The sequence below is a fragment of the Daldinia childiae genome (genome assembly GCF_008694065.1).
Source record: "Daldinia childiae strain JS-1345 chromosome Unknown Scaffold3, whole genome shotgun sequence".
Classification (NCBI taxonomy): Eukaryota; Fungi; Ascomycota; class Sordariomycetes; order Xylariales; family Hypoxylaceae; genus Daldinia; species Daldinia childiae.
In genome coordinates, this window is record NW_022984644.1 from 368,681 (window position 1) to 379,875 (window position 11,195).

Consider the following 11,195-nt stretch of genomic DNA (forward strand, 5'->3'; position numbering starts at 1 on the left):
TATCTGTATTCGGTTGGTAGGTAACCACATATTGCCGCTACGGTAGGTAGTAGGTTGTGTTGCATTTCTTCTATCTTAGTATTTTATGTACACTGTGCTAGGTTTAGATGCTTCACTACTTGTTCCCGTATTTCACTGTGTCCACCAGTCTACCACGTGGGATGTAACTTATCAGCCTTCCACATGATAATGGCGACTTCATATTATAGTTGCATCAACAAGGCCTATCAGGATGGAGTTGAATCGGCCGAGAAACTTAAGTCCCAAACGGGCACCTCGTAGATTCTTCCTGTATAAGTGGACAAGGGAGTTCATATCCCCCTCCGTGGTATCAGTAACCTCCAATGTAGCCTCTTCTAACGCTCAAATCATGTCTTCTCCCTTTGCCCAAGCTATTCAAGTTATTACCAGAGCCCTTGGACCTCTTCCCAAATACCAGTTCACTCCGGGGAATGATGACACACCCAAAGAGACCGGTCTTCTTCAGGACTTACAACACTTGGGTGTCGAAGACTACAAGACGCTGAAAGATGTTTTGGATGCCACGGTTTCCGGCGAAGAGGATGACAACGAACTTTTACAAGAGCGTATTGTCACCTTGCTGGCTAAACTGCCCCCTAATTCCCGGGAAGGTAAACAAGCTACCGATGCTTTCGTCAACACGCTCTGGAACTCGCTTGAGCACCCTCCTGCTCAGATTTTAGCTAGAGATGCTTGTTACCGTACAGCAAACGGCTCCTATAACAACCTTGAAGCTCCTGCTATGGGGGCCGCCAACACACGCTACACACGAACGACTCCTGCTAAGGTGTTCCAGGGGCCTAACTTGCCTGACCCAGGCCTTATTTACGACAGTATCATGGCCAGGGATAGAGCATCGTTCCGCGAACATCCAAACAAGATATCTAGCGTGCTGTTCTACCTTGCTACAATCATTACTCACGACATTTTCCAGACAGTAAGTTATCCAAACATATAGTCTCCCTTGCTCTTGGCCGATATCTAATTGTTAAGGACTCACGAGACGCAAACGTTAATTTGACCTCTTCGTATCTCGATCTTTCGCCTTTGTATGGTCGTAATGATGAAGAGCAAAAGGCAATGCGGACTTTCAAAGACGGATTACTTAAACCAGACTGTTTTTCGTCGAGGAACCTTCTTGGATTCCCTCCAGGAGTAGGAGTGTTTTTGATCGTTAGTGCTCCTAAATTTCTTGCCCTCTACCTACCTTCCTAGGAAGTGTATACCTATTCATCTTAAGGGATTGTCATGGAGGATCAACAATATACCCAATAGTTGATTTTGGGACTATAAACTCTCTCGCAACTTTTAACTTCACTTTGGAAAGTTGATACTAATGACTATCCGCAGATGTTCAATCGGTTTCACAACTATGTCGTAACTCAACTGGCGGGGTAAGACTCTAGCTATTTAGTTTTAGCTTAAAAGTTATATAATAATTAAGAAATGCTAATATCTATAAGGATTAACGAGAACGGCCGCTTCACAAAGCCAGTCGCTACTAGCGAAGGTGGCAATTGGGAAGTCTGGGAAAAATACGACAACGACCTATTTCAGACAGGACGACTTATTACATGCGGGCTCTATGTTAACATTATCCTTAAGGACTACGTCCGAACGATACTGAATGTCAACCGCTCTGGCACTACATGGGGCCTGGACCCACGGACGCAAGAGAAGAAGAACATATTCAACAGTTCGCCGGCCCCAGAGGCTACAGGCAATCAAGTTTCCGTCGAGTTCAATCTCATTTATAGATGGCACAGTGCCCTTTCGACGCGTGACGAGAAGTGGGTGACTGATGACTTCCGTAAAATACTCGACGGCGCGGATCCTGCTAAAGCGAGCGTTGACGAGGTATTACAAGCCTTAGCAAGATCCCGGCGTGGTATCCCTAACAACCCAGATGAGCGAGATTTCGCTGGTCTAAACCGGGGCGAAGACGGAACTTACCCTGATGACGAGCTTGTCGACATCCTAACCGCCTCTATCGAAGATGTCGCTGGCGCATTTGGGGCGAACCAAGTACCGAGCGCATTGCGAGTTATCGAGATCCTCGGAATTACGCAAGCACGAGAATGGCATGTAGCCACACTGAATGAGTTTCGACAGCATTTTGGCCTGAAGAAGCATGATACATTCGAAGATATCAACCCAGACCCTGCGGTCGCGGGGAAGTTAATGTCCCTTTACGACTCACCTGATGCGGTTGAGCTATATCCAGGGCGTACGTGTATTGAGAAACCCCTTGTCCCTATTCTAGGATAATCATAAACCCTTAACCCTCCTACTTGAATAAATAAGCACTTACATACTGGTCACAGTCGTAGCTGAGAAGCCCAAACCGCCTATGTCCGGCAGTGGACTCTGCGTAAACGTCACCACGAGTCGTGCCATCCTTTCCGATGCTGTGGCGCTCGTTCGCGGGGATCGCTTCTATACTACTGATTATACTCCTGCGAACTTGACGAACTGGGGGTATGTACGATACCATTTCATAATATCTCACTTTATTACTCTCAGTGGGACGTGAAGCTGAGCGTCTTTTAGTTTCAATGAAGCCGATTTCGACCTAAAAGTTGACCAGGGACAAGTGATGCACAAGTTGATATTCCGCGCGTTCCCATTCCATTTCGCGCGCAACAGCATCCATGCGCATTTCCCTTTTGTTGTACCGAAGGAGAATAAGGTCATACATGAAGCTCTAGGCACATCTGAATTATATTCGGTAAGATAATTTCCCTTTTGAACCCCTTTCCCCATCCCTCGAAATAGGGGTTCTTCGGTCATACCGCTTCCTAATGTAGCTAATACTAAACTTCCTTGCTATAGTGGGAGAAACCCACGAGGCAGCTAGATCCGGTAGTTATCAAATCCCACAAAGCCGTTAGTCAAGTGTTGGGTAACAACAAGGACTTTTACGTTCCCTGGGGCGAAGGTATATCCTATCTTGTCAGTCCACCAGGGAAGACCTTCGCAAAAGACTTTTGTCTAGCTGGTGACGGTACTGCCAACCAGCATAGTCGGGATCATGTAGCTAGATGTCTCTACCAGCCCAAGGAGTGGGAAAACGAGATCAAGCATTTCTTTAACCAGACTACCAAAAATCTGCTTAAGAAAGCCGGCCGGACGTTACCACCCAGTCCCACTATAGCACCGGGGCCGGCCAAAAACTTTGAAGTTGATATTGTCAGAGATGTTATTATCCCGCTTAACACGCGCTTCGTCGCGGAGTTCTTCGGGCTACCGATTAAAACGGCTGAGACCTCGCCCCACGGCATCTACACAGAGCATGAGCTATACGGGCTACTGTCTGCCATGTTCTCCGCCGTATTCTTCGACAGCGATCCAGCTAATTCTTTCAAACTGCGGACTTTGTCTCGTGAGCTTGCTCTGGGACTAGAACAACTTGTACGCCTGGAGGCTGAAGCAGATGCAAAAACCAACTGGGTTGCCGGAATGGCCGCACGATTGGGTTTTATATCTGCCGGAAAGGATAAGTCGAATGCTGGGGGTAAGGAAGACTGGCCTGGGCTCCCGGATTACGGCCGACAGTTGCTTTCCCGTATGATGGAGAAGGGGAAAACGATTGAGGAGTGTATTGCAGGGACTGTTATGCCGATTAGGTGAGCTGCTTATATCTGAGGACCATTTGAGCATTATAGCAGAAGTAAGTTCATGGACGGCATATCATACTAACTTTAGACGTTGTAGCGCTGCCGGAGCTACGATCATGTCGGGTCTACTCTCGCAATGTCTAGATTACTTCCTAGGAACGGGGAGCCAACACCTCCCTGAGCTGTACCGCCTGGCCCACGAGAACACGGCTGAAGCTGACGACAAGTTGATGCATTAGTAAGTCTCCTTCCCCTAACTTCTCGCTTAGATATAAAAGTTATATCCAATATTAACCAAACCCAGCCTCCTAGAAGGCATTCGCCTCCGCGGTACTGTCGTAGTAGCGCGCTTCATCCCACCTACCAGCGCCGCCCAAACCATCACCGACGACATCCCTTGCCTGCCCAATCCATCTTCCCCAACCAGCCCATCCCCTATTCCGAACCCCCCGACCTCCCGCCCCTCCTCCACCCGCACATACACCCTCCTCCCAACCCAACGCGCTATAATTGACCTAGTAACCGCCTCCCACGACGCCACCGCTTTCCCTGACCCCGAGTCCCTGCGTCTCGACCGCCCGGTATCCTCGTACCTGCCCTGGGGCGCCGGACCGCACAAATGCCTAGGCGAGGGACTGACGCGGGTCGCACTCGCGGCCACGTTTAAGGTATTGGTACAACTGCCGGGTTTGCGGCGTGCACCCGGCCCGCGGGGCGAGTGCAAGAGCCTCGAGTTCAAGGAGTGGCGGGGCCAGGCTGGGCGGAAGGCTGTGCGTGGCGGTGGCGACGAATGGACTGGACTGAGGGTGTATATGACGCCTGATCAGAGCGCGTATTCCCCTGTGCCGACGACGATGCGGGTACGGTGGGATGGTGTGGCTATTACTGCTGAGGGGGGAGAGAGGGGGTGGGTTGATGTTGGAGGTAAGTAAGTTGCGAGTTGTAGGACGAGGAATGTAGCTGTATGACTACCTTTTAAGTGGGTTGGGATATGTATTGTGATTATTTTCTACGCTCGTTTAAGATTTAGTTGACAACTGGGGACTGGGGAGGGGGGAGTGCTCGAGGGTAAAAGGATGGATAGTCTAAGCTTTCGATATAGACACGGGAATAGCTTTCAACCGTCATTCGTTAAATACCTATATTCATATTTAATCGCGCTCAACTGGCTTCTATACAATTCGTTATCATACGATGGACTATACTTTTTAGTACTAAATAAGCTGTGCTGGTTATATTGGTCGCTTTAGATACGATACGATGCTTCCTAGACTAAATTAACCTACAGCGTACCGATTTTATCTACGAGGGAGTTCAATACATACATCATCGACGGTCATATAAGAAATCGTCTATTAGTACAATCCTACTTAACAGGCACCCATATATGTGCACCTTGAACTATCTAAATCACCTAAACGGGCATAAATTAAATTTGAAGACTGAGAAATACGCAAATACATTGCAATAGAAATATGCCATCAAAGGGGGTATATCATAGAATTGTAGCGGTAATGTCTACGGATTACCCTATTACAAGGGATAGCTTCGAGTCCACCTCTTTCATAAATAGAAAAATAGAGTAAGGCAAGACTCGAAAACGGCTGAATAATCGTGGACGGCATGGTATTGTGTTTCAGAGCTTCTACAAATGATATTTCGCTCTAGCCATCACCATGATGGCTCATCATCTGAGCCGTCTTCGAGTAGTTGGGAGAAGGAAAGAAAAGGAAATTTGGCCATTGGCTTAGCCGGATATCCATTCGAAAAAAAAGAAAAAAACCATTCCCATGTGGGTAGCCGTGCCACAGAAACAAATATGCAACCCCCTATACTAACCGAACCCTAAAGTGTTTGTCCATGCGGCGCCGGTCATAACCAAAGCGTGCGATTCGTGATATCTCTCAATGCCCGCTGTTTAGTAACATCTCTAGAACGATCTGCTGACCCGAAACCTCTGGATGCGCCATGCAGATCTTGACCGTGCCGTTAGATTCGGACCCGTTATCGTCGCTAGGGAATGGACTTGACCCATTCGCGCTAGATGTACCCCCCGTTGGACCCCGAACGCCATAGTCTAGAACCCTCACGTCCCTTCCGGCAATGATCTGGCGCAGCCGGCCATTCTCGGCATTGCGCACCTCGACGTAATCCTCATTAAATAATAACAGGTATTGCCCATACATCGTGGCGCCCCTTGCTTTCTTTTGCTTTCCTGAATATTCCATGATGACGCTACGACTAACATCGCCATACTTGTCCACGTATACAGCACAGTCCTCGTATGCCAGCAGAAATTCCTGATCGTTCAGGCGAAACATGCCTAGAGGTCGTTGTTCCTTAATGCGGTAAGCAATGTCGGCAATAGCGGGTTGCTTGACATCAGGAATCGACGTAGGTATCTTCTTGTCGAGAGTTAAGAGCTCAAAACCCCTGGCCGTTGAGACGGCAATGTACGTATGGAAAATGTTGAGCGAGTAGCATTCCGTAGGGAAAAAGAACTCATCATAATCTCGGAAACTTTCCGTCACGCCCACGCCAGCCTTTCGGCTTCCACCAAAGAAACGCGATTTCTTTTCCGTCGCCTTTTGGAACACCGGCTCGAGTACCTTGAAGGTGGTATGTAAACTTTCCTTCTTCTTGTAGAACACCAGCATCCGGTCTTTCATACGGGCTGTAGCAAAAAACGATACATCTTTTGCAAGCCTTTGGGGAGACCGACGGTGGTTATCGTTCGCCAGAACAGGAAAGTTAGACGGAGGTGATATCACATCGAGAGGGTAAGAAATAAGATTCCTGTCGGACAATACGAGGACAACAGAAAATTCTTCAAGGACCGCGATTTGTGTGACTCGGTTGACTGTAACCGTCTAGGAAAATAGTCAGTAAATGGTATAAGACGCGCGCGAATATGGATTTTACCTTATTCCAATGCCGTTGATCACTAGCTTCCGACACACACACGCCCGCGTCTGTGCCAACCGCAACCATATTCTTACCGAAGGCAGAGAAACCAGCCGCGCAATTAACTCCTGCTCGAGAGATTGGAGGAGGGCCACGACCGGATCCGTACGTCTTTTCAACCTCCCGAATGGCTCTATCAAGGGGAGTTCCACGTATATGCACACCGCCAACATACTTGCCGATGGCTGCGATTGGGTCGTAGGCAAAAGCACTATCAGCCATCACCCGCAACCGGAATGGTTCGGCGTTTTGAGCATGTAGTGCCTTAGCATGTCGAGTCTTGGCTTCAATAATCCTGTCACACCAATCCTGCCGCGTCTGAGCCGACTGGGCGAATAGAGTATATACTTCATGCCCTAGATGCTTAACACGGAAAGGATAGAGTATCTTTCCTTCAGTATCCCCCGAGCCACCGGGCGCTAGCCTGGTGACAGTTCCAGTACCGATGGACGAAGTCGTGACTGTATGGTCCAGGCCGGGCCGCTCAGTGCCGTTTGACGCTACTTTATTAAGCTTGGTATCAGAGGCTGAATTTGCTGCTCGGGTTAACGGAGCAGTGATTCCTTTTTGCTTAGAGACTGGGTCATCTTGGCTGCTTTCGAGGAATAATAAAGGCATAGGGATGGGCTAAAAACGTTAACGAATGCTAATTATTATAAGTGGAGAAATACTCACTTCTTTCGACACATCATATTTCCTGTCTTGCCTACCATCCTTTGATATGACTAGTTTGGCGAGGATCAAGTAATGGTCGAACAGCAAAGCGTGCGTGTCGACCCATCGCATACCTTTCGAGCCCATCCTTTGAAGATCGCCCTGAAGGATAAGTTCTAGATGATCTAAATGGAGATCGGCATGGAAACCCGGTCGAAGAACCAGCATCTGATCTAACTCGATCATCGTCACCTTCTTCTGCATCTCATCCACTTTCGCGTCGCATTCAAGGGTCATAGACTTAACTTCTTCAATAGCCCTCTTAAGATTCGACTTTTCCTCAGACTCTTGTACCATATATTTTAATACCGTCTCTAGGAGGAGGGAGTATCTTTGCAGGCGTGTAATTGGATCTTTTAAGTAGCTGGTCCAATCAAGACGCTGTGACCGAGGGTGCGCCCGGTTCTCTTCGAGAAACTGCTTGAATAGGAAGTTTTTCTCCGCCTCTTTCTTCACTCGATACCGTGCGTAAGGAAAGGCGGAAGCATAATCAACATACGCAGTCTTAGCTTTTCGAACCCATTCCCTGAAGATGTCGCTAAAGCCTACTATCCACGGACCTTGCTCCTTTTGTCGGTACTTCAATTGTGCTAATAGATGATCCATGTTGACCTCCTGGACCGCATCGGCCTTGCCAAACACGTCGCTGACGAATTTCTCGATCTTACTTTCAGCAATAATCCTAGGCTGAAATTGGAGGAGCCGGTCTCGATATAGAACACGGAGGACATCAAGGCGGTCCATATATACTTCCTCTGAAGTAACGATTTCGTGGAGAACATTTTGTCGTGAGATCTCCTTCTTCGACTTGCTTTCTGTACTCTCCTTCGTCATGTTATAAAACGTCACCCAGTCAAGTGTTTTAACGCCATTTGACATAAGATCATCTAAGTTGGCCTTCTTAAGCGTCCTGGTACAATGATGTGAGTAACACCGTGTTGGTACTTCATGTCCCGTTATATCATCGTCATATTCGTGAAGTTTTGGCGCGTAACAACCTGAACCGGTTAATTGCCATAACACACCGGATATAGAGCCAGGCCCAAACTTGAGCCATTCTTCTTCCGGGACAAGAATACCGGCTTCCAACATAGAATCGGTAACTTGGGTACTCAGAGTCTCGGCGTCTGCGACGTTCATCGTGGGGACCTTCAGGCAGAATAGTCTGACAAGACCGTCTTCAAGAGTCTTCCTCTTTAGGTCGGGTTCGCCTTCAGCCATCTCACGAACCCATTTAGCAATGCCACTCAAAGCCCATGGCTCCGTGCAAGAACGGACATCAACAATTGTAAATTTTTCTGGTTGGAAATTTCGACGCCGACCGCTCGGCAGAGTAATTACGTCGTAATTTATCGATGAAGCTGTCCCTGTTTCGTAACCCTCATACGGCAATCCTTGTTGAGCCGCCAGCTGTTGTTGCTGTCTCACGTGCCTCAACCGTGCGTTACGCTCCTCGGTGGCATCCGTCTTCGACCGACCCGGTGGCTGGACGTGAGGTGAAGTACTATGGCTAGATAAGGAGATAGACCTCTCAACTTGAAGCTGCTGCGCATTTTGCCCATATAGAGCATCTGGTCCAGAATATGGAGGTGAGTCCACACTGAGGGAGTATCCATGTTGATATCCAGCTTTAGTGGGCGACTGAATAGATAACATTGAACTGCTGTCCGAGCTGGCAGGAATAGCCGGGAGAGGACGATTCGATAGGCCAGGATGGTAAAACATGTCCGGATAGTCCTCTTTTATAGGAGACTCACTACCGCTTTGCCTTGAGTGGAGGGAAACGCGCTCTTCCCCCTCATCGAAGCTCAAACGATGAGCAGCGGGTTTCTGTAGGCCACCAGTACCTTCATAGTCCACTTCAGCCTGCTCAAAAGCCGGATATTTATTGCTCCCATGGCTCCTTTGGGATGTATGGTTGCTACGAGGGGTCGGCAAAGCTTGTAACTCCGCCGGTGTCGTTTCGGAAGCAGGCGGCGATCCGAGATTGTTGTCATACGTTAGGTTCCCGGCATAACCTCCACCCATGAGCCCCAAATCCATTCCAGCATAGTCACTATCGCTACTTGGCTCTTCTTTATGAGTGGGGAGAGTAGGTTGCGTGGGTGCTTCCGGTGGATTGAAATAGGTTAATGACCCACTTACTGAACTAAATCGACGATCATCCTCTTCTGCCTGTTGCAATGCCCAAGCCCCGGCTGCGCCTTCCGGATCGCTTTCATCTCCGTCATAATCTTCATAGGCATATGGGTTGGTTGAGTGATTCCTATTTAATGTTGACGCATTGGAGGAGTATCGGTTTACCCCAGACGGTTCTTCTTGGTTCGTTATCGTGGTGGCAGTTGAATGGTAGCTCGCGTTGGACGTTAACCGACGGAGATTCTGTAGATCTCCATCGGCTAAGGCGCCGTTGCGCTGGTCAAAAGCTGTAGGACGACCGTGGATTGAACCATTCCTCCTCCTGAGCTCAGCTTCGATGTCCTGCATAATGCTGTTTTGTGTAGCGTATTCCTGTGCCATATCGGGAGCATGGGAGCCATTAGATGGGTATTGCTCTTCGGCAACATCGTCAACCGGCCGGCTAGGCAATGGCGCGTTGGTCGGATGGCGCGCCAAACCGGTTGATAATTGCGAATGGACAGGGGGCGAAGGTCGTGGCGATGCTGCTGAATTTGACCTAGATGTACGATTCAAAAACGAATGTGGATCGTTGGCAGAGTAGTTTGGCCCTACAGGTATTTCCGAATGGGTCGGGTACGGCGTCTGGGAAGATGTGGACGAGTCTGATGAGTAAAACGTAGCCTGTGGGCTTGTGCCGCCGTTTGGATAGCTTGTAGTGTAACGTCCCTGCGAAGAATCGTAGCTAGTCGTGAGAGTCGAAGCTATTGTGTTTGTAGTAGGTGGATATGCCGGGCTATAAGGCGTTTGACCGTAACTTGCAGTGTAAGTGGTTGGTGGAGTAGAGGTGTGTCTCGGCTGGGTGGAAGCAGCATATAGAGGTTGGGATTGGAAGTAGGGCGACTGGTTTAGCGGCGGCGAGCCATAGGATTGACCGTTATTGCTATTATTATTATTAGTATATCCAGTATAGGTCGGTTGGCGCTGAGGTACTGGCGCTCCAGAATACGCGGCGGGATTATACGGAGCAGGTGTGAAGTTATTAGGCGTTGCGCTTGTAGGACTATATGGAGCGGGCGGCGCATTTGGTGGAGCCCACCTGTGTGATGGATGCGGTAGATACGGTAGTGAGTTAGAATGAGATCGAGCAAAGGCTTGCGGGTTATAGGTTGATGGCGTAGGTGGTGACTGAGGCTGGTATTGGTGTTGGTATCCCGCCATAGCGACATTTGAATTGCCATAGTTAGGCCTGCTAGGATCAGACGGGCTGGCTAGGAACAGTTCATCGCGGCCTGAGAGCCCTGCGACATTCGTATTCAAGGTTGGCTGATAGCTTGGACGAGTTAGGGGAGAAGTAAACGCGCCAGAATCGTCGCCGTTATTGAAACTTGACCGTCGGTTCGGATAGTTTAACGGATCTTGTGAAGACTGATTTGCGACGGGGTACTGTACAGGAGGGATATGGCCATACCGGCGCTGGTCGTTGTCTCGAAATGACATATTGAGTTGCGTCAACTAGGTCGTTGCGCAACCGCCGACCGCAGGGTGGAGATATTGGGTATTAACGAATGGACTGATAGGATGTTGTCGCATGAATAGGCATCGGTAAGCTAGAACTCTATTGTGTCTGAAATCTGACAATTCGCATCCTCATAGGTCCTAGTTTTAGAGGAAGCTCACGACAAAGTTCGTCTTCGGGGAATTTAAAAAGAGACTAGACGATGCAGGTGGGAAGTATTCGGCACGAATGTTTTTACTAAA

At 48.8% G+C, this 11,195-nt stretch overlaps 2 protein-coding genes across 3 annotated transcripts; one reads left to right on the top strand and one right to left on the bottom strand.

The window, feature by feature from the left end:
- Positions 1–370: 370 nt before the first annotated feature.
- GL218_02852 (Linoleate diol synthase) lies at positions 371–4,570 on the top strand (the record flags this gene model as incomplete). Of its 2 annotated transcripts, XM_033579390.1 has the most annotated exons (8): positions 371–958; positions 1,372–1,415; positions 1,485–2,248; positions 2,352–2,499; positions 2,572–2,749; positions 2,854–3,647; positions 3,736–3,876; positions 3,943–4,570. In XM_033579390.1, 8 exons carry the CDS (start codon positions 371–373, stop codon positions 4,568–4,570), a joined length of 3,285 nt encoding a protein of 1,094 aa, XP_033436160.1. The 2 variants fall into 2 exon arrangements, with proteins under 2 accessions (XP_033436160.1, XP_033436159.1); XM_033579391.1 differs by lacking the exons at positions 2,352–2,499; positions 2,572–2,749; positions 2,854–3,647; positions 3,736–3,876; positions 3,943–4,570 and having other exon boundaries at positions 1,485–1,878; positions 1,928–1,951.
- Positions 4,571–5,542: 972 nt separating this feature from the next.
- GL218_02853 (Rho1 guanine nucleotide exchange factor 3) lies at positions 5,543–10,934 on the bottom strand (the record flags this gene model as incomplete). The annotated part of the gene is made up of 4 exons (XM_033579392.1): positions 5,543–6,508; positions 6,561–7,229; positions 7,278–10,377; positions 10,444–10,934. The coding sequence occupies 4 exons, from the start codon at positions 10,932–10,934 to the stop codon at positions 5,543–5,545; spliced, it is 5,226 nt and encodes a 1,741-aa protein (XP_033436158.1).
- Positions 10,935–11,195: the final 261 nt, after the last annotated feature.